Source organism: Sphaeramia orbicularis, chromosome 14, assembly GCF_902148855.1.
Source record: "Sphaeramia orbicularis chromosome 14, fSphaOr1.1, whole genome shotgun sequence".
NCBI lineage: Eukaryota > Metazoa > Chordata > Actinopteri > Kurtiformes > Apogonidae > Sphaeramia > Sphaeramia orbicularis.
The window spans coordinates 28,083,214-28,107,581 of record NC_043970.1 but is presented as its reverse complement, the minus strand read 5'-3'; the positions used below and the strand labels follow the sequence as shown (position 1 = coordinate 28,107,581).

The following is a 24,368-nucleotide window of genomic DNA, read 5'->3' as shown; positions in this document are numbered from 1 at the left end:
ACAGAGTGAAGCCCCATAAGAATGACAGAATTAGACCACCAGAATCAATCAATTAATCATTTTATCATGAAAATGTCACAGCATTATTTCTTTGATTGGTTATTTGTGGTTGTAACAACATAAAAACTGGATTTTATAACTTACAAAACCATTATAATGACAAAATGTTTGGAACATTGCTTGAAATATGTAATATTAAATAAAACAACTAAACACTAAAATATTTTGTAGGTGTTTTGCCTGGCAATATGAATTACATAACCGAAAAAAGGTAAAATGAATGGATTACCCAGATGAACATATGTGTCTGGATAACACTGATCTACAAGTAAAACATCTCCAAAATAAAAGTAGTAAAACTTTATTAGGTTGAGTCACTAATAAAAAACAATTAAGTCAAAATGCTGGTTGGCTGTAGTTTCCGAGATACAGCCTTAGATCAAAATGTGAAATTCTGAGAATTAATAAGAGAATGGGTTTTACTCCAAGGGATTGTTTGTCTCAGAGCTTTCAGATCTACTTCAAAACACTGTCTGCACTTTATAATACATTCACTTTACAGGTTGTTTCTAGTGGATGATTTATAAATCTATTGTAACAATGAACATAATCCAATATATGCCAAATAACACTTATCATCTGCATTGAAAACATCAGCTTAACATTACTTCTGTCATTTGTTTTCCAACTCATCTGATTAAAGTATGTAAGATTTAGCACATTTAATGTCTGAGGCAGATCATTTCTAAATAAAATGTAAACCAGTGTTATTATCGATCAGCCAGTCCTAAGGTAAAACATCAAAAGAGGTAATAGTTGACCGATACTGGATTTTTTAAAGGCAGATCATGAACAAGCTGATAGCCAATTAATCGACCGATATCATCACAGTTTCTTTTCCAACTGAAACTGAAATAAGATTGAAATGTTAAAGCAATTTTTATCTATTGAGCTACAAATGTTTTCTGTTTCCCAGGTTAGAAGCTGAATATTAGCTATCAGCCGCTATTGGCCAACTCCTGCCCATTGTGTTAGAGTGTTCCATTGGTGCAGATTAATGGGTCATTGGGTTAATCAGTCTGTCTCTAGTTAGAGGTGTGGAACTGTCTTGATTCATAGATGCATTGTGATGTGAACGTCATAAGAGAATTATGGGGAGAGTGAATATTCACATCTCTACTTGAAATGCCCAGGAGGATGGTTTATGAGTTCTTTATGTGATTTTTTTTTTTTTTTACAGACGGAGGTGAGTTAAACAGATACCAGACCTTAAACACAGCTGTATATTTTATCATCTCATATAGTCAGATTTTTTTAGTTCTTTATAAGTAAGATCACATCTTGAGACCAGTGAAGATTCACATCTCTAGCACTTGCAGCATGAATTGTTCATGTAGTAAAGGGGGAGGCAGTGGAGACCACAGTGTGTCTATCTGCTGTGATTCATGTAATTTACAAATGATTCTGTTCTTGATATTAAATGACACTTTTGCAGTTAATTAACCTTCACTTCTGTTCAACATAACACACTGAATATATAGTATAGCGAGCCATTGATTGAAGCCATGTTTACATGTTTGTGTTTATATTTATATCCATATTGCACAACTAAGCGCTGATGCTTAATAAAGAAAAAATCAATTCTTTCTTTTTAACAGCCTGTAATTATGAAACAGTGCTATCAACAACTATCCCTCCAGTTCACTCCCATGCTGCTGTTTCCTGTTTCTCTCTATTGACATTCTCTTCTCTCTTGTCATTTTTTCTTTTACCCATCCCCCTCACTTTCTCCTCTATCTTCATCTCTATTTCACTCCTTCTCTTTCTTGCTGTCTCAGTGTAATGCGATCCAGGACCGATGCTGGCAGCCCCAACTGTGGCACTGCAATCTCTGCTCTGCTCTGGTTGCTAGGCAGCCTGTCTGAGACAGGGCTCAGTGATGCCCCCCCCCCATCCCCCCCCACCTCCGTCTGCCTCTAAAAAGACGAGAGGGGAGAGTGGCAGGCATGACCATCAGGCCATCAGCCAGAATTCACATGATCCCTCCAAATTTTTCAGATTTAGGAATGGGCTGTTTCACAACTGCAGTGCAGCAGAGGGCGTTGGAGCTTAGTGTCGTTTGAAGGGTTATGGAATTATTAAAAAAAAAACAAAAGAACTCTACCCCACAGGACAGTGTGGCAGATCTCCACCATCACCCTGCCCACCTTCTGATGCGCTAGTGATGGAAAATACTGTGTGCAGATTTTGTGTCATCACGCCTAGAATGAAACCTACCATGTGTGGCTAACACAGTGGGCTGTTGGCTCACTGCCCAGGTGTGGGATATCAGTAGGGGAGTTAGGTTACTAGGAAGGAGCTGCATGATCTGATACTGTAGAACTGATATGAGTCATAGCTTTGGTTATTCCATGTGGTTGTGGAGGACGATCGGTTTGATGACACACAATGGCCCCATTTTGAGGCCTCTGTCTCTGTGATGTCCTCACTTTGCACTCGTAGGCGTCACATGTGTTTTGTGATTTATACGATATGCATATAGACAGGGCTAAATTTGGCTGCATCAACTCTGATGGAAACACTGCTCTGAGTCTTTGGGAAAATAGAATTAGCTTAAATGAATATGTTGAAAGAAGAGGAAGCATCAGTAAAATTCTACAACATCAATACTGACAGTAGGCTTATTGGCACTTTAAACACTATCGAACCTTAACACAATGGATTTTCCTTCCTTTAAATAAAATAAACAAGCACTAACAGCTACAGGTTTGATAAAGGCTGATATAGTCATGATAGTCTGTAAATTTTTGACACTGAAAAACATATGCATGTTTTGGAAACTAGATGATTTCAGCTGAATATCTAAGTAAAAATAATAAATACTTAAATACATACAACTGAGTATCAAAGTAATTTATCAGTACATGTGGAAGTGTATTTTTGAGGCTCCTATTTTTCCCTCAAAATACATTATATGGACAAAAGTACTGGTACACATCAGGTGTTTCTTTGCCAACAGTTTACATACTGTGATAAATATCATTGCAGTAAACATTTTTATTTCCATTGTTAGCTACTTTAGAAAATTCTGAAATATTTGCCTTGTTATGGCCATAAATAATCATTTTAAACCACAAGTGATGTCTGATCCATTCAGCTCTCACTTCACAAAATCATTCTAATACAAAATAGAAATATTGATCTGAAATTCATTGTGATCATTATTGACAGCTAGCATGGACATTTTTATCATGATAATAATTCCAATCAACAGGAATTGGATGTCCTACAAGCTGTAGGTGTGATGAGTCTTAATATTTTTGTCCATATAATGCATTTACATTTGAGAATCCTTATATCCTGCTTTGACCACCATCCTGACTATAGCTTCTGACAATACAGATAATCTATCAACCCATTTGTGTCTCTGCTAACAGCCATTTCTCTTTCTTTGCGTGTGTCTCTGCAGAAGTATAGGTACCAGGATGAGGAGACGCCCCCCTTGGAGCACAGTCCAGCTCATCTGGCTCCAGGGAAAAGTGCCGAAATGCTTCATATGAGTGACAAGAACCTTGCTGCCATGGAGGCCATACATGGCTACACACCACATACGCATATCTCTCCTGTCAAGGTAGGACACGCAAAGGCACACTTACACACACAGACACGCACACACAGTTTGAACACTATTGATCAATACTTACACAATACCAACAGCACAATGCACTCACAGCTGTCAGCACTTAAGAGCGAGAGCTGTTACTCTGCTAGGATCAACATAAACATTATCTTCTTTAAAGGTGAACACACCTCATCACAATGTGGAGTGCAGTACGCATTATTATTTAACCAGCAGGTCAGTTGTATCTTTATCCCAGCGTACCCTCTAATGGGTTTGGGTTTAACGGTATTTGTGACCTCTTGCTAAAATCCATTGGAATAATGCTCATGTGGGCACATTTCAGTATATCAGCAATTTACAGTAATTGCTGAGCTTACGCTTTTCTGCTAAATGTTGAAATGGCACTATTATGTGTAAGCATCCTGAGTTGTGTGTAACTGTAATGTTTGCCTAAAGAATGACATTCATAAAATTTGTATTAACATTGAAATTACACAAATTATATCCCATAATCCAGGGTGACACAGTGGTGCAGTGGTTAGTACTGTCACTTCACAGCAAAAATGTTCAGACTTTGATCCGAAGGTGGACCAGAGCTTTTCTCTGTGGACTCTGCATGTTCTCCCTGTACTGTGTGGGTTCCTTCCAGGTCCTCCAGTATCCCCATCGCTATGAAAAACATGTATGTTAGGTTAAATCTCCTGTCATTGCACCAGTAAGGATTAAATGCAAATGTGTGATGTTCCCTACAGGGATAGTAAAGGTGAACTTTACCTTACTCTAGTTACAATATGTATGAATGTCCACTGTTCATAAAGTCGGAATAATTTTGTTTTCAGATACATTCCTCTTTTACACATCGGTAATCACTTCTGACCAGCTTCAATCATTACATACTTTGTCCCACTTACACTATCACTATCAAGAATAAATCACATTGTCACAATCATTCCATGAGAAGAGGTAAAAATATTTTATTCTAACTTTATGGGTAACAGTGTATATTTGTATGTATGCATTATGTACCTGTTTGCTCTGACTAAACACAGATGACAATTTTAAAACTTTATTTTAATCATAGTATTGATTTACATTCAAGTTGATGTGCTTTATTTAAGTTAATCAGATTATCTAATAGTGTTAAAATCATACTATCCCAGAGTCCCAGTTGGCTCAAACACAATGGTCTGTACATATAAATGCATACATTGTTTGTAATTGTTTGTATTTAGGCATAAGCATATTAAGCAATATTCTGATGTTCCAAACATTATTATTACCTTAGCTTACATTGCCTCTAGATTTCTGAAGTGTTTGTGATGTTCTAACCATAAAGAAAAGTGTGAAACTACACTGGTTTCTTCAGTTTTCTCTCAAACATTTTAAACCTTGTAAGAACATGTCTCATTTTGACCACATTTCCTAACCCTAATTGTCCTGCTACTTAAATACTTTAAGAACATAATGTGTTTTAGAGGAAATCCAGCTCTTAAGTCAAGTATCAGAACAACCCGTGCATTAACAAGCATAAGGGTTATTGGAAGGCGGAGTGATCGGATCACCTCAACCACCTCAGGATGTGGTCAGAGATCCACTTAGCTCGATTGATTTCAAAGTGTAACAGCAGCGACGGTGTCACTTTACATATTACAGTTATGCAACTTTCAATATTAGTTTACTTTAGAAACAAAATACCTGATTCCTTTTGTATTCTGTTGAGACTTGTAAGTTTGCCTTAAGTGAAGAACAACTCTCAACACTTGAGCACTGTGATTCAGAAAAGACAAAAGTGAAGCAGCTTCCAGTAAATAACACTTCTCCTATGTACAATATTGAGCTCTGTCAAATATATGTCTAATGTCAAGTCTATGAAGGGAAGGAAATATCTGTGAGAGCTCCGTGACAAAGGAGGCGGTATCGACAGAGACAACACAAGTACCCATGGTCAAACAGTCAAAAGATACAGCTGACATCAGTAGGAACATGATCGCAGTCGACTTGACTGCAGTGCATTAACGATGACATACTGTAGCTACAAATGCAAGCAGATGTAAGCTATAACAGCTACTTAAAAATGATTATCTCATATGCCCACTTATGTTCTTTAGGAGTCTCACTGTAATTGTTGCTTTGAAGAGGGCTCTATGTCTCAATTTCCCACATGGGAGGAGACTGAAATCCCCACGACTCTAAGGTGTCTATTAAATCAGAGCAAAGAGTGTCACTGAGCTTTAGTGTTACAGAACATACAGAGCCCAATGAAATATCTGCTGTTGCATTTTATTTGTTCTAATGAACAAAGTACAACCATCCAGCTAGTGAGTTTTCACTTGATAATGGAATTAATTCAACATGTAACAAATATCATCAACAGAGGCAAGGAGCTGATGTATACACTATGGTTTTGTTGCTTGGAATGTGTGTTTTTGTTGTCTCTGGTTATTAGCTGCAGTACCAGCAACTGCAGCTGGCAAAGGTCTGGGAAGGTAATTGCTGCAGGATTCAGAAAACAGTGTAAAGAAATATTTTCAAAGAAATGTGCTGTTCCTCTGTGACATTTCCCGCTGGCTGGATTAATGCCATATGTCCCAGTGGAGTTTGTTATCCAGAGGCATGCCAAGGGATTTGTAATTGTTCAGGGTTGATGAGGGCACCATATATTACGACGATAGACAGAGGAACATGTTCCCTTGCCACAAAATGCACTATTATGAGGACATTTAAGTCTGGTTAAAAGAGAATGTAAATTATATGTGCCCTCCAGTCTTCCAGATCCATTATGTGACTTGTGCTATTCCTCTGAACCATGTGCCATCAAAAATTCCAACATGTTTCTTTGTTAACTCATAAAAACTCAAACAGCCACCACCGCCTAAAATTATCTACTGATCTAAAATATTAAATAACTACCGATCCACTAATCCTATCAGTGCATGTTAATAATTGGTGTAAAATGCAGTTTGTCATCTTTTCATGGTCATCAGATATGACCTATTTGGACGTTCAGAGGCTCCGTAGTGAACGTGGAAACAGCGTCATCTTATGCAACATTGATTCACGAGAAAAAACCCGTGTAGCTTTAATAAATGGCAGTGGATGGAGACACTTGTTTTAATGTCCCGTTAATGATATCATTGCTGAAAAAGTGATTTTTCTCCATTTTTCTCTGTTTCTGATATAATAACTTCACCTTAAACTGAGCTTTTCTGAACATCTACATGATCAGTGAATTACAGAGGATGATATTATAATAAATGGTGCTAAATCACTTAAGAAAGGTTAATTAGAGAGATTTGGGAACTGCCACAAAAGTAGCACTGGGTCTTTACGGGTTAAAGTCTGTTTCACAAGCAACAAAAAGATTTTTGTGAACTATACTACATGCAAGAATTTAGAAAATGCAATTTTATTAATTACCAGTTACTTGTCTCTACCATGAAATATAGTTTTTAATCATGTTTGAGGTGACCCAAATTATATATGGGTGTTTTAGATGCTAAAGCTGTACAGTATGTAGAGAATTATTACATAGCACAACAACGAAAATTTAAGTGTAAGCAGAGACCTTCATCAAATCTTTATCAATTGGGCTAAAAGTGATGTAAATCTGATCTTTTCACTCTTATGTGACTCAGATTTAATTCTTTATTTTTTTCTTGTCAATGTGCTTAATTTTTTTAATCTCCTTTTTATTCTTTTTTATTCTTTTTATTCTATTTATTCTGTATGTTGTGTGCTTGTGGTTTATGGACCTGTGTCTGCAATAAAGTTTATTATAATGTGAACAGCACAAATCATGTGGAATCTAACCTTTCATTTGTGATCCGGGCTATTTCCATAATGTGGTCCTGAATCAGATACAGATTTGATGTTGTTCTATGTGACCTCTATCAGAACAGACAAATCAGAATTCATGTGGATCGTACACTTATATGGAGATTCAGCATGTCTCTGCTCTGAATATACAGAACATACAAAAAAATTATTAGACCATCAAAAGTGATCAAAAACAATGGTTATGCAATCAAGTACTAATTCCTGTGTATATCATGTGACTAAAACAGAAAGGAAAGAAAACATGGAATGTCTAAAAGCACTGTTTTTGGCAGTACAATGCTATAGCTATTGATGTAAGAACTTAAGTGATTTTGGTTATTATCAAGAAAACCATGGAAGATGGCTAGATATCCACTCTTACATAAAACTATTATGAGCTATTTTTGTTGTTATCATTATATTTGTCCAAACAAATGTGCCTTTAGTTGTACCAAGCATTAAAATGAACAAGAAATTGAAGAAAACAAGGATGGTCTAATAATTTTTTCCGCAACTGTAGGCACTCACATGCTATAAATCTGTTCAATTGCAGTATGTACATGAATACAGCAGTAAAATATATCTAAAGCATCATATATTTAGTAAAACACTGACCAAAGGGTCCATTTTACATCACAGTGTATACATATTTTAGCTAAGTAAGGTTTTGAATACATAAATATTTACTCGTAGTGAAGTATTTTCACTATGTGCATTTAAAGAAATTACGAGAACATTAACTATGATAAACAAACAGAAACAAAATCAGATCTGAACAGTAAATCAGAATTGATCACTGACGCTGCTAGTGTGAACAGGGCTTTAGAATTTTAAAGCTTCCTTAATATTTGCACTATATTCATTCAAGTCAACCTCTATGATGTTCACTTACGATATTAAGTCTTTCACTGCCAAATCACTTTCCAGACTGTACATGTCTACATTCTACTTGAGTGCCTTGATCATTATTATTGTAACTCCCAGTGCATTACATTGCAATCAGCGCTGAAGTGCTTTATATTGGATGGCTGCGTACACAAGTCATCTGTGATATGAATGTCACTACAAGGAGCCAAACTGCAGAGGCTGCAACGTAACATTTTGGCGGTATCAGTGGTTTGAATATACAGTCATTTTCTTTTCTCATTTAGCTCGATGTTATTGTGGATATTTAGTTTATTGGTTTGTTTTTAATAGGGACCAGGGGCAACATAACCATTGAGCTAGAGTCAACTATAGTAAACAGTGTAATTATAATGAATACACAGACTTTGCATTCATTGCTATTGATGTATTTATCAGAGGAATATTTGAGCAACTATAAAAGAATGACAAATTACTAAAATTAGATCTAAACCTGGCAGATATTGAGAGAAATGGCTTGTTCGCTTACTATTTTGTGAGCAGTTTAAGAGTTCGACTCCCAGTGATGATGCTCATACACAGCCCAGTACTCCCAGTGGACTCGGTTTCCCAGATTGTTTTGATTGTTGTCTGATGCTTTTCAAAACTGAAAATTATGAACAGAAATGGATCAGTAACTTTCTCCACTGTAATAAAGATTATAAGGCAAACTCATTGCCTTTTTAACTGTTTGTTCTGTATTCCATGTTTTTGACTAGACAAGACCACAAATCTTGTTTTAGAGTGAAGCCAAAAAAATATTTAGTGTTTGCTTTTCTTGCTGTGCAGCCTGTCTTAGTCTCATTCCACTAAATTCATTCACAAACCAAAAGAATGTGACACAGAAAAGATGGAAAATGCAAAATAGTTAACAGTGACAGATTTAAGGTCTATCATATTGCCTTCATACTATGAATCTTCTTTTTGCCTGCAATAATATTCTGTATATTTACATTAACTGTAAAAGCCTACATCAAATACATTCTGTTCCTCTAATTTAAAAAGCACAAATCTTATATTTAGAATGTTTATAAAGAAATAAATTGAGTCTTTGAGAAAAAAAGTAATTGCAGTTGTAATATTATAGCACCGTCTTATTTCATATCAAGACAGCTACTCTAAACATATGAATTTCTTATCACACAAAACAGCATGCTGTTTGCAGTGTTGTAGGAAATATAACAGTGAACCTATTTATGTACCATTATTTATGAAGTGTCAGCTCACTAAGTTAATCCTCTGAATTTTCAGAGTAATCATGATCATACTGTGTTATTATACTCCTTTAATGTTTTAGACTATATTTATACATTTGTATTTAACAGAAATATCAGCATTCATAGTCCTCAGGGTTATTTTTCCTATACGTAGATGATTTTGATGATGATGCTGTTGGTGTTGGTCAATTTGATGATGATAACGGTCATAATGTCAGCGGCTGCAAGTTTTTTTTCTCCCCAGCCTTACTCATCATCCTCCTTTTCCTCCTTACACACTGTCCTGACACTGTTAACATTACTGTAACCTAATACCCTGCATTTCCCCATTTTCCCCAAGTTTTCTATTTTGCACTAGTTGTATGCCTTTCCCTCCCCTCCCTTCACTACAGTTGCTCCACTTCCTGCTCCTGTAACAACTACTGTTGATGTGTTATTGGGTAAGACACCTAAGTCTGAGTGTCTTCAGCGGAGTCAATAATAGCGAGGCCTATTGTATCTATATTAGGAAGTAGAGGAGCACAGATAGTATCTGCAGATATCAGGATCAGCACTAATCCACCTCCCAGGTACACTTGGATCAGCAAATACAGCTGTCCCAACATTCATACTTTAATGACGTGCTTTGCTGCATTAGAAAACTTTCCCAGTGGGAGGAAAAGTGTCTCTTGACGTGTGAAAATGCTGCACTGCTGCTATCTGTAAAATTCATAAGCACAGGTGTATTGTTTAGAGTAACATCTTTAGCGCCTCAGAAACTGGATCATTTTTTACTTCAGATAACAACCACACTGTTCTTTATTGTTTTAGCTGATTTGTATTAGTCCATTAATAAAACAGGGTAACTGAGGTTTCCTCTTCTTCTTAGGGAGAATATGAGCTGTGTGTATGAGCTACAATATAAGCTATAGATGAATTTATATTAATATTCACATTAGCTGAATTTGGCATTTGTGCCAGCTGTGGTAACCTGCTTGTCTTGGACACGTGTTGTGAATGTTTGCATGTCATACATGCAGTTATCCCCTCTGATGAAGAAAAGGAAAAGAAAACACAAGTGGTACCTGCTGTTCCTCCCCTGTGTCCATCTGCATGCCCCACACAATTACCCTCTCCCTTCTGTTGTTTTGCAGCCAGTGTTGATGTCTACAGGACACACTCCAATGTACACCTCCGCTGTTTCTACACTGGTAAGAGCACAGTGATCCGTGCCGCTCCGTCATCCCCCGAAACTATACCGATATCATCATCTATCATCATCATTAGTCCGACTTGTGTCCCCATTCAGTCTTTCCTCACTTTGGTATCAGTCAAGTTCAGTTGTCTGATCTCTGACAGACAGCCGACTGTTAAACATCATTTTATCTTTACCGCCGAAAACTATGGGGTCATCTGTTTGCCGGTGATATCAATGTTCACATCCATAATCAATCAAACCTTTCTGTCTGGCAGATTTGTTCACCTTGTACACTGGTTTTTAAGTTACATTACTGCAGATGCAAAGTTTGAGATATTGTGCTCTCACAACCCGTTTTTTTTATTACAGTAACATTTTCATCCATGTTTTCTAAATATTATCAATGCACGTAATCTGTCATTAGAGTTGGTTATTATTGCACGTTTTTTTGACACTACTGATGCTTTGGTTTCAAATCCAGCTTCTTAACATTTATTTTCATTACACATTACAGTTATGTAGTGTTCTGAAAAGAGTTTAATAAAAAATGGAAACCTAATAATCACATTGTCTTTTCCAACTCTTCAGTTTTATGCTCCAACAATCTGGAATATACCACTCAACCCAGGTTTACAACATAGAAAACATACCTGTATACTATTATTTGAAGTGGTCTATGAAGAGAGTACCATGAATTAAAGTTCACTGTGTGTGCTGCATGCACTGACACTAATGAGATGAGTTTCACTCCCATATTATTGAAATATCGTATTAAACGACAAGACTTTTTCCGATACTCGATAGTATCTAAGCAATTCAGCTGGTGCCATAAAAGTATCAGAGTTCATTACCTGCTGCCTGTCTGTGTATCAAAAGTACATTGTGTGCATTTTGATCAGCATTTTGATGCAGTGTAAATAAGCTGAAGTGCAGGCATATTTTCCAGTTTCAGTTTCATCCCTAAAATCAATGCTAAAGTACCCATGACACTGCAAGACACATATAAAGATGAAATGTATCCAAAGATGCTGTTTAAGTTCCAGTATAATCTTAATACAGTACAGTGAAGGTGTCCTGTGACACATAGATCGGATAGACAGATATTACAGATGGAATCTTTTTTTGCAGGGTACACAGAAACCTGTAGGTGTCAGTGTTTGACTGAGCAGAGTAACTTGAATAACCTTGAAAAGATGTACCGCTTCCCCAATAAAACATTTTTATGATCAGACAGGCTGCATTAGCCTCACAGGCTGTGAAATCACATGATTTTTTTTGGCTCAAACTTAATGTAAAGACAAAGGCATTCACAGTAAAGTGACACAGCTATTTTCACATGACATTTAAGAAACGAGAAATGAGCTTTTCCTTGTGAATATGTGTAAGAACAGGACATCTATTTTAGTTTAATTTACTCACTTTTCAGCAGTATTGCAGATTCATAAAGATAATTGCCACTAAAACACTGAATTATTTTTCCCTTATAAGGAGTAATCAAAACAAAGTACACCACTAAGAATTCATATGATTACCTAATCATCTAAAGCCACCAACCTAAATTGTACTGTTGTTTTAGGAATGGACATGTGATGTGATCTCATGTATCTCTCCGTTTGACATCTCAGGGCGTTCAGTTTGTTGGAGTTACTGACGACCTGTAAGCTCCTCCCTGATGGGGGCAGCCAGTCTCTAAAGTTGGAACTAAGCAGCTTTCTGGCAAAGCCAAGACACAGATGACTGCATCTCTCTGCTAGAGTACACAATCCGAGGGCACAGAGGGCCTCTGGGTACCCAGTGTACCTCTGGCCAAGTATGATTTGACAAGCCTGTTTCTGCATGTTTTCCAGCCTTTTAGCCTCGTCTGCAGTCAAGGAACAGTGCCAGACGGGGGCTGTATCCTCCACCACTGGACATTGTGAACTTCTATAGATGGTTGTACCTAATCAGAAATGCATTGAACTGATTTTTTTAATCTACACTTTAAGTGAAGTATTCTACAGATATTCAAGCAGGAAAAGAAACCCATAACCACACGTGTTTTTCATCATTATTTTGTGTACTTGACCTATATAAAGAAACCAGGGCTCAAAAGCTCTCATTTAGCACTATATAGTCCTATATAACTTAAAATACACAATCCTGAAACACTCATTTAAACTGGATCCCCATGCATTCCTTAATTCTCATTAATAGTCATCACATCAGCTATTCAAAATAAAAAAGGACAGTGATTGAACTGAGAACTGAGTCTTCAAATTTCACAAAATTATTATTTAGCAGCCAAAAGTCAAGGCCTATTATTTTCTTCTCTTTTTACTCTATACCTTCATTGTTATATTAAATTTACTATTGTTAAAATCACATGAACCACTTCTGTCCAAAAGGACTTAACTGAAGGGCAACACTAAGCAATCAAACCTTCCACTTGGCATTGAGCTAAATTAATTTAACAGCAAAACAAAACCATCATGGGCAAGGATGAGTAGTGGAATCTGAGCTTTTAGTCCTTGAGCCTTTGTTGAACAGTAGTTTTTGTTGAAATAATAGATTTTCTTCCCCGCCTGCTCACCCTGACCTTGAACGCATCCTATCTGATAATGCATGCATATAATTAAACTGTTTAACATACAGGGTATTCTGCTCTCTGTCATCTGGAAGAAAAATGTGTTCATTTGTACAACTGGTCCTTCAGTCCACATATGCATGCATTCAATTTTGCACTCTGCTTAGGTAAAATATGTGCGGCCTCTGAGATGCATTGCAGTAACACCTACGCATATAGATGTCTCTGCAGCCGGTCTAGTGGCCGTCATTGATGTGTAGGTGGTGTCGTCAGTCTGTCTCTTTATTGCTTTAATGGTGTGGGGTTTGCCAGTACCACTCCAAGCTCCATTGATTTATGGGTAGGATTGTCTCTGGAAGCACTGCAATGGTTTGGCAAAGTAAGACGAGGTCTTTAGGTTATGTAGATGATTTAGCATAGAAGTCCTTTAGCTTCAAATGACTTCTGTCTTTTTTTTTTTTTAACTCAGGGCATAATGTAATTAGATTTTTTTTTTTTTTTTTTTTTTTTGCACATCACACTGCTCAGAAGTTTTGATATTGATCTCTGCTCATATTAATGACTATCCCAGCCTGTTTTGCTTTATATGGCTCAATGAGTGTGCCATAGTATGCTCTCCTATTATTCAGCAGCTGTATAAATTTGTGGTGACACTGTGGGTGTTATGTCTTTGTTGCTGTATTAGCCTGAAAGTTCACATTCTGTCTAATAATAAATAACTGCAGTTCCTATGTACATCTGTTTTCCTTAGCCTGACGTGACATAAAGATACAGACTACATTTTAATCCCTTGTATAAATAGGGCCATGTGTCCCTCTGAAGAAGAAAAATACCACAGTCGCCTCAGACTGATTTAAGATTCAGTTCTTCTTCTATTGTTTTGATGAAATTTACCCTATAAACCTTGAAGGCGGCTCTGTAGTTGTTCTTTTTTTTATACCTCATCTATCTTTGACTTCATTCACTGACAGAGATGTGTGTCAAAACTACTCTGTGCTAGCTTTTAACAATGCATAGGGTGCATTTATCTTGAAACACTGTAATTTTTGAGCTTGAAGTGTAACAAGACACATATGCTGGTGTTGTTTGCAAGTAACTGTACCTAATGAGGACCCCCATCCCTTAGGTTATATTAAACTCTGTCTGTTTACATAAAAAGAATGCATATCACTTTTTCTTGCTTCAGAATAATGGTGTTGTTATACTGTATATGCTTTTCGAGCAAATTCTAATGACGGTGTCCCTGTAAGATGTGTTTGACACTCATCAAAAATTGGTTTTAGCCTAAGTATTCAATTACTGTGTTTTTTTTTTTTTTTATAGTGTTTTCCCAAGAGCTCTCTATTATACCCTCCCCTTTTCTCTCTGCACTTTTGTCTGGTTGGTATCTTGTTTCTATCTCCATTTTCTCCGTCCTCCTTACTTTTCTTTAATAAATGTTTAAATATTTCCCTGCAGCTTCGGTGTAATTACTGTGCAGCAGCAGCTCAGGTCCTTGGGGAAGGAGGGGAGAGAGAGAGAGAGAGAGAGAGAGGAAGAGAGAGAGGGAGAGAGAGAGGGTGAGAGGAAAAAAAAATGCAAGCAAAAGAGGTGGAGAGAGCTGTTAATGCTGAATGGTGGAGTGAGACAGATAGAGAGGGCCTTGCGATGGGAAGGGTGAGGAAATTAGATAGGTAGAAGGAGGAATTTTATTTAACAAAATGAGAATGTCAGCTGACAGCTTGTCCTTCAGCGTGTCCTTACATAAGTCTGTTCGGTGCGAGCGCCTTTGTGCATGCGTGTGCAACTGTGTGCGTTTCAAGCCTGTCTGTCCATCTGTCTTTCAGCAAGAGAGCTAAGTGTTTGTGAAAAAAAGCGGAGCTCATGTATTATATTGTAAGCGATTGTGTGGTTTTGTAAGGCAACATCCAACATTTAAGTGTGTATCTGACAGAGAGCAAAACAAAAAAATGGTGGAAATAAATCATTTTATAGTTTTCTTTTGCTTCTAGTGTTTTGCTGTACATGGTTGTGAATTCACTGACAGGAGCAGGACTGACATTCAAGGTCCAGTTTGTAAGATTTAGCAGGATATAATAGTGGGAATGGAAAATAATATTCAGGAGTGGGTCTTTATGAGTGATTAAATACCTGAAACTAAGAATCATGTTTCTATTAAGTTAAAGTGAGGAATCGTCACCTTTTCACCTCACTTTTTAGTTTCGGAAGGTGCATTGAGGTGCATTACTGTTTCTTAATATGTTGGAATGTGAACCAGAATTACCAAACACAAACTCTTGTGTGTGTTTGAATTTTTTACATTTTTAGCTGCTACCATGTAGACAACTACCACCGTAAAAAGGTGGGAATATTTTTTTTATCCTGTCCCATTTAGAAGCCAATATTAGCGCTCAGATACAAATTAACTGGTTTGGCTGATTGTGGAGACTGCAAACATTTCTGATCTTCACTGGACATGAAATTTGAGCTGATATCTTTATACACTTTTTGCCTTTGTATTACTTCCACATTGTGATTTCAGAGTTCTGAGCCTTGAGCCCCTATCTCAGTTTCAGAGGGACACTAAGGCCATTTCTAGCTGCTTGTCCTTCTAGGTTCCTCCAAAGTATTTCTTTCTCCTCTCACATCACCAGCGTCGGCATTATACAGAGAGACAGCTAAGTAATTGCCATCAAACTTTCCTGCTCGCTCCCCTTTCCCTGAGCAGCAGGGGTGGGAGGGGTACAGTACAGTAGCAGCAGAAAATATGAACTGCATTCTCACTGAGCGCGCACCAGTGGCAGGAAGAAACCGCTAACGCAGTCCACTGAAAAAGATGACAGAGAGTGGAAGGATCTGTTTGTAAAGGCCAATTATTGTTGTGGATGACTGATTTCTGAAGACAGGACAACAGAGAGCCACGTGATAACTATCCTTATGAGTAATTTTTGATTTTTGCATCCATGTTTGGAGGAAGGGATGAGGTTTTCTCTAAGGAAGTCTTCAGCAACGAATCAGCAAGAATACACTACTGGGCTGTGCTCCTGTACGATTGTGGATTTAAAGTTGTTTCTTATGTTCTTTGGATGATGTATTATTTAGAGCTAAAAGGGCAGTTGTTGAGTTAGAGCAGATATCCTCAAGTCAGAGTCTGAAACATCTGTGATTTGTAATGAACTGCTATGACAGGGCCCAGATCCAATAGCTCACTTAGAATTTTTAAGGTGTTTTTTAAAGCAGACACTTCTGGAGTGACTTCCCACACTTAGTGGGTGTATTTGTAATTTTGGGGGGGGTGGACCATATTTGCTCCCCAGTCTCGAGATTTTGGCAGAATGTTCATGTCCGTGTGGTACGCCAAAAAGATGGGCTGCCGGTTCTTCAACAATGTTCGGAAAGCCAAGAAACGTCGCCATCTGAAGCTGGTAGGCATGTATTAAAAATGTGTAATATTCTCATTCTTTTTATAACAGTAGCTCAGTATATTTTTGAGAATTCATGATGAGCTCTTTTTTGCCCTCAGGGGTTCAGGAGTGATGCTTGTGAGTCGGATCTTTGTTTCATCATGTTCACAATAGTTAAGCTTTGTTTTGCATTACTTGTAAACACAAAGCTAGCTCTTGTTGCACCTGAGGCTTAAAATAGATATTTTAATCACAGTAATCAAATCTAAGAAATGCTAATGAGATCCTGCTGAAGCTGCATGTGAGGGGAGAGATGATTTCCAGGCCTGCTCTAATAATGTTAACCTACACTCCCTATCTGTCATTTAAGACTCCAACAAGCATGAAGCTACAAAGAGACCAAAAACACACATGCTATATATATACAGCCAGGCCACCACGGTCTCCACAATCCACAAAATGACACATAATTCACCAACAAGTGAAGCATCTGAATATCCTTATATGTTCCATAGTCTTTAGGTTTGGCATAGGTCTGAGTCTCTAGGTCTGAGTCCCTAGGTTTGGTATGTTTAGGTGGGGGGGTCCTCTGGTATTTGGGCCTCCTAGACTATGGAAAATCAATATCCTTTTTAGTCAAACCAGATATCCTTCTTTAAGTAAAACCAGATTTTTCACATAAACAACAGACCTATGCAAGTGGATGGGATGTATGGCTGGGGGGACATTCACATTGGCCGAATGCTTTTCAAAAACAAATCGTCAATTAACCCAATACTTCACCATGAGTGCTCATTCCTGGGCTTACTCACCCTCTTCTGTTCTCACTTTCTCAAACTTTATCTTTTGTCTTCTTTTTAGGCCTATGTTTTCTATTTTCACTTGTTTTCTTTTTTTATTCTCTTCCTTTTCTTTCATTTCATCTTCTTTTTCTCTTATCTTCTCTTATTTTCTTTTCATTTTGCCAATATCCCCTGGGCTCAGGGCTTTTATTCCCCCTTTTCATTTTACCCTAATTTGACTACCTCTCACAGCCAACTTTTCACGCAGTGGCTAATTTACGCGTCTTACCGTTAAGAGGATGTGGGCCCTGTCTTCATTAATCTTGCATGGTGTTATTTACCTCACCTTATCGTTACTAATTGGGTTATTCTACACTTTTTACAACAACTTCTTATTTCTCTTACTTCATTTTATGTTTCTTTTTTTATTTGAACTTTTATTCTTAAATCCTCTTATTTGTCTTTTATTTCTCTATAAATCTCCCCTTATTACAACACACTAAACTCCAATTTAGACAAAGCATTGCTCCACACATCACTGTATCATAGTATTTCCCCTAAAATGATTCTTCTACAGTGCAGCCAAACAGCAAAACACACAACAGCTCCCATGAACGAACCAGCGCCCAATTTTATGAGAAAATGGTCTCCTGACTTCGACTTGGTGCAAGAATAGGTACACTGAAGTTGTTGGCAGTCGCAGGAGGCCACAGCTGATCCTGTTTGTGATGCCAGAATTTCTTGTCATTTACCAAAAAGTGATGATGTGAGGATGATGAAGAAGGTTCCGCTGACACTGTCTTGATTGTGGAAAAAGATTTTATTAAAAAAGTCTGATGGATAGGTTAGAAAAAACATTCTAGCAGACTTTGGCTGGTTTTACAGGGTTTTGAATCTGCACAGAAAATAATAAAATAAACGAATTTCTGCTTTTTTGACCCAACCATCCATTCTTAAACATAAATGTACAATTTTTTTCCCTCACCAAGTGCAAAAGCAGGTGAGTCATGTGACCACCCTTCTTCCTGATGTGATTTTGGAGGGAAACTGGGTCGCTTAATACAGTAGTCGACTTAAAATGAAAGCACCGTTGCCAGAATACCTGTTTTTGCCGAACATAATCATATCTGTGGTTGAAATTATTGCATGCGATTGACATTGCTTTTCTTTATCAGTGTTTTTCTTCTGTTTCGTGCTCATTTTCAGCTTGTGTTTTGTGGTACTGCCAAGATTTGACTACAGCACATGCATACATCGATAGTTCAACAATATATTTTGCAGTCACAGTTTAAATTCTCACCTGTATCCCATGCTTTTTTTCCTTTTCATATCATCAGCTGTTGAAGCCTGATACTTTGACATTGCATATTCCTGTAAAGGTCATTAGCTTGGATGGCTTTTATGTGTTAAAGCCTCTCAAGCTGCTGCAAGGTGTGCAGGACACGCTGTGTTAAAACCTCTCTAATGCAGCCTTTGGTTAGTATCCAGCTCAGCTCAGCCATAGCATCACCCTCTTTAATGATATTGACGTTTTCTTTCCAAATGTATCTCCATTTAACTATTCAGAGTGAAAGGCTAAGAGAGCATCTCAGGTCTAGGCTTAAATCAACCGGTGATTGTCATTATTCCTGACTCTAAATGTCCATCAGATTGACAGCAGCTACAGTTTCAGTGTGAGCTCACAGAGGAAGTACCATAAGTGTTGGAAAAATGTGCAGGCAGGTGGACACACAGAGAGTAGCAGAGTGATCACATAAACTTGTGATTCACATATAAATGAGGGAGCATTTACAGTACAGCATGCAGCCAGAGGAGATTCCAGCACCAGTACTAAATCTATTTATTCAGGCCGTAATGGAGAAAAGAAATTGATCTGAACACAGCGCTTTAGTTTTTTTTTGCTGCCCTTGTTTCTCACCTTGAATACTAGAATGTTAAATAAATCACACAAAGCCAATTAAAATCTGGATATCAATGCAACTACAAGCATTTCTACCACTTTAGATATCTTTTAATATGGCACTGTGCACGCTGCGTATTAATATATGAGGAGGTACAGTAAAGATCCGGATGCGGATGGATTGTAGCACCGCCTGTAAAAACATGGCAGAGAACGGGTTAGCTGAATAGGTGGTGTTGAAATATAGGTGGACAACAGCAGCCAAACACAGTAAATCCTAACAACCCTGATTTCTTGTGACTTGACAGAGCAGAGAGAGCGAGAGAGGGCTCTGTCAAAATCCCTGCAGGAAAACTGCCTGCACTGGGCTTAGATTTCTGCTGGCTATACTCATTATTTCTGTCTCTAGATAAGGATGAATTTGACGTAATGTTCAGCAGCACGGCCCGTTGGACACAGCTACATGGTGAGGCTTTGCACAGGCACTCTTGTAATCAAATAGTGTAGCATTTTGTGGAGGGCTTGGGAGAATTGTGTGTTTTTCTTTTCATTTTAATGTTATTTTGTGCCGTGTTTTCCGCTCTATTATGAAAAATACTGTAAGTGTAATTTTCCATCTTTTGATGATCAACAAAAACTTGGTTGTGATTATTTTGTGATGGTGCTGTGTAATACTTCTCTCTCTCTCTCTCTCTGTCTCTCTCTCTCTCTCTCTATCTATCTGTCTGTCTGTCTGTCTGTCTGTGTCTGTCTGTCTGTCTGTCTATCTATCTATCTATCTATCTATCTATCTATCTATCTATCTATCTATCTATCTATCTATCTATCTATCTATCTATCTATCTATCTATCTATCTATCTATCTATCTATCTATCTATCTATCTATCTATCTATATTATTGTGTCATTTCTTCAGTGTCATTATAGATCTAATACCATGGATCAAGTAAAAGGATGTGCAAAAACGCCTTCCAGCTGCATCACAACACATTACATTACACTTTACTGTATAAGAATGTGCAATATTTTTTCTTTAAACATGACGAAATGCATGCTGTTTAGATGTGTTTTCACTGTTTGTGTGTTTCTCTGAGCTGTCAGGTCTGTGAAGGTCAGTAGGATGCTTTTTTATGCTGTTGCTGCTGTTTGCCGTTCTGTAAGCACTTTAGATGCATAGCGTATTTCCCATGCTAGTGAGCAACGCACAGAACAAAGACAGAAATAAATGTTGGAATTTAAGTAGAGAGTGCTCTCTGAAGAATATTGTACATAAGGTTGCATATTAAATGAGAATACTTGAATCGAAGAGGCATAGAAATGAGATTAGAAAGAGATAGATGATAATAGAGAAAAGAGTCAAATTTCACATGAAATGACAGAAAAAGTCCTTAAAGGTAAAGCCTATGCGTGCCCAAATGGCATTAAAATTTGCTCTTTTCACCATCACTTTGTTTTCTAATAACATTCTGTCTGGTTTTACACTTTGTTCAATCCATCATTGATAAAATACAGTCGTGAACAAAATGTCAAAACATGTTAGTGACTACAAAGCAGAATGACATTGTAGTCCTTGTTAGTAATCAAGCTGTCTGTCACTCACTGTTACCAAGTTACCGTTTCCTGATCATCCTGCGAGTGTGCTAGGAGATGTTACCGTGTGCTGTCAGCGTGAGTCACTGAGGTTTGTTTTGAAACGTCTGGTGGGTGGGAGGCGGATGTCCACAGTATTCACTAGATAGCCATTTAGAGCATCAGCGGTAGAAGCTATACTGTAATTCATCCAGTCGCTATGCAGATACTAATAATCTAGGCGCTGCAAACACGTGGGGTCGGAATGAATAATTCCTGTAGCCCTTCATGGATGGATATTCTAACAAATGCCTCTCAAACAGTGGCCCCTATCCTTTAGCGGAGTGACAGCCATAGCAGAGTAAGTGGTGTTATCACAGCTGAGAGTTAAAATGGCCATCGGTATTGGCCGGGACTGTAGGTTTCAGGGATATACTGAAACCTCATCCAGTAGCTGCCTCATCTTTGAGCTTCTGCCATTATTTCTTAATAATGTTTCTGTTCCCTCTCTCTCCAGGGAAATACTCCTCCAGTGGTGGTGAACACCGACACACTCGATAGCTCCCCATATGTAAGGATTATGTTTAATCTTCCCTTTATTGTATTATTATGTTAGGCTGAAGTGCATGACTAACTGAACTGCCTTCATATTCAGTCTGTATTATCAGTAAGTCCATTCCATTCCCAGCATCCAGGTAGGCTCCTCATTGTTTTAATCTGAAAGATAACAGGAATTCATTTTACTCCTTTTAATTAAAATATTTCCTTTCCTTTTGCAATTCATTTGACAGGACAAAAACATTATTTAACACAAAATAAAGTTCTTAAAAAAAAAAAAAAAAGCTTCAAATATACTATTGTGAACTGTGAAGGATTAGAGAATGAGGCTTTCTCACAGAAAAGCCTGCACTCACAGATCAGTATTATTGCACCACTACAGCACAAATTTGTTTTCTAGGTCAGAGAAAAAAAAACATTGTAGTCTGAAGTTCCTTAAATTCCTCCTTCCTCAGGGACTTGCTTAATTGCAGAGGTATAGCTGATGTGAGGCCGTGTTGTTAAGCCAGAAGGCAACCTAGACAAGAGAAAAGTGAAAAAGATAAAATAATGAGAGAGTGTAAGAGTGTTGTTTTTAGCCAGGTACCACACTGGTCTAAATATGCTCTGTAAGAACAACAAACCAGTCTGGTCACAGCTCAGTGAACTTCTGGTTTACAGGAGCCATTATTTAAGATTTTGATGATGAATGTGATGACAAAGACCTGCATACAGGACACTTAAGTTATCTGCTGAACAGTAAGATCATCACAATCCAGTCTATTACTGCTGAACAAACATTAACTGTTGCAAACTTTGCATTACCAAGACATGAATGACAGCAGTTACTCTTTATAATGACGCACTCACTTACTTTTGCGTACGTTTTATTTGAGCAAAGTCAAATTCTCATTTATTGATTTGTAAAGCTATAATAGAAAAAAGTTAGGACATTTTGTAAATACACGGTTGCCCATAAAGTTGGATTAATTTTATTTTCAGAACAATTCCTCTTTTTATTTCTATACACATCAGTAATCACCTTTGACCAGGTCCAGTGATTACATACTGAGTCCCAGTTACACTTTCTCTGTCAAAAACAAATCACTTTGTCAAAATCATTTCATGAGAAAACACAGAAATATTTTATTCCAATTTTATGGGCAACAGTGTGAAAAAGATTTGCTGAGATCATTTTATTCACAGTAGGAAACATAGCAAAACATATCAACTGAGAAAATATACAATCTGATGTGAAAAATAAGTTTTAATTAGATTTGATGGAAGCAACATGTCTAAAAAAGAATAGAGTTGAGATCATCTGTGCATCTGTATCTGTATTTGGAGGAACATTTTGCCACTTCTTAGGTTCAGTTTCAGCAAGTCAGTTATGTGGTTGAGCAGAAAAAGAGCATCTTAGAGAAGCAGAAGAACCTTAAACATTCCCTACACTTTGTATGTTCTATTGTGAATAAAATACTTGTTTATGAGCTTTGCAAATTATTGCATTGTGTTTTCATGTACATTTTAGCCCAGTCTTTTTAAAAATTAGGATTGAGTGTAATATTTTCACATGAAAACACTGAAAAATAACAACTATACCACTATACTATATCAGTTGTTGCCACCAAGGGTCATATACAGAGAAATCAGTAATAAGTTTCTGTATAATATCCTGTTTTATTTGAGCGCCTGTCAATGGTGTCACATTTCCTTATTTAGCATGTAGCCTATCCTATTTTTAACTAGAATTAAATTATATAACGTTAATATATATCACTAAATGTAATGTGTTACTTTATCTGTAGACGTTTTAAAGTCAGATAGATTTTCAATAGTAATAGCAATAGTTGGAAATTAACAACTGCATGATGTTATCCACTTCTACACTTAGAAAGAATTTGCATGTTGTGTAAACTTCCAAGTATTCCAACAGGTGAACGGGACAGAAGGGGAAATCGAGTATGAGGAGATAACACTGGAGAGAGTGAGTCTTTTCAGACACATATATGTACAGAGCAGAAATATAATCTATATTCTAAACCTGTTGACTTTATCTAATTTTCAATTGTTGTCAGTCTCAAAAGTTACTATAAAGTACAACTGATGTGTTATTCAGTCAGAGTTTTGTTTCTCCACCGTAGGGTAACTCCGGCCTAGGCTTCAGCATAGCAGGGGGAACAGACAACCCCCACGTGGGCGACGACCCCAGCATCTTCATCACCAAAATCATACCTGGAGGAGCCGCAGCTCAGGACGGCAGACTGAGGTACGCACAAACAGACGAACACAAACAGCCACAAGCGACACACAGCTTTCTTTTTAATTCCTTTTTTTTTAATATTTCACTACAAACTGTCTTTTTGGTGGTAACTTCTAAATACCGAACAGCTCTAAAGATTGTCCAGTGCAGTCACCTTAAACATGAAAAACAGGATCTGTATTTTAAAACCGGTGCTGCAGTTCTGTATCTAGCCGTGTCATGTATTTTCACAGATAGCGTCATTATTTTGCACTTGATGCTTTTCATTTGAAGTTGAAGTTAGTTGTGAATAAATAAGACTAAATAACATTGACAATGTTATCACATTTTGGTGTAGCTTTATCATGCGAAACAGTAGACAATAATCTTTAAATTGCACTATTATATTTAATTTTAAGGCAATCTAAAGAAATTAGAAGCAATGAGAAACAATACCCCCATAGTGGCAAATGAGAATCTACTCCTCAGAAAGGAAATTACAAACACAGTTTGGTGTTCTGAATAAAACTACACTTCAAGAGGCATTTTGTCTGTTACACTGCAATAAAAGAGGCATCCTCCTCATCCTCCTTTTTACAGCTGACCTATAAACATCCATCTGGAAGGACTAGAGTTTAAAGGAAGCCTGAAGAGAAA

The 24,368-nt window shown here is 37.3% G+C and overlaps 1 protein-coding gene across 10 annotated transcripts in view; it reads left to right on the top strand.

The window, feature by feature from the left end:
- dlg4a (discs, large homolog 4a (Drosophila)) overlaps positions 1–24,368 on the top strand; it is an 85,240-nt gene that overhangs the window by 42,724 nt on the left and 18,148 nt on the right. For 5 of the 10 annotated variants that reach the window (XM_030154197.1, XM_030154196.1, XM_030154195.1 and 2 more), the window contains exons 2-6: positions 3,470–3,631; positions 10,692–10,748; positions 21,450–21,503; positions 23,406–23,456; positions 23,614–23,738. In XM_030154197.1, coding sequence (XP_030010057.1) covers positions 3,470–3,631; positions 10,692–10,748; positions 21,450–21,503; positions 23,406–23,456; positions 23,614–23,738 — 449 coding nt within the window. Of the gene's footprint in view, positions 1–3,469; positions 3,632–10,691; positions 10,749–16,053; positions 16,703–19,764; positions 19,830–21,449; positions 21,504–23,405; positions 23,457–23,613; positions 23,739–24,368 lie in introns of those variants that run through there. The other 5 variants (XM_030154200.1, XM_030154194.1, XM_030154201.1 and 2 more) reach the window with 4 other exon arrangements.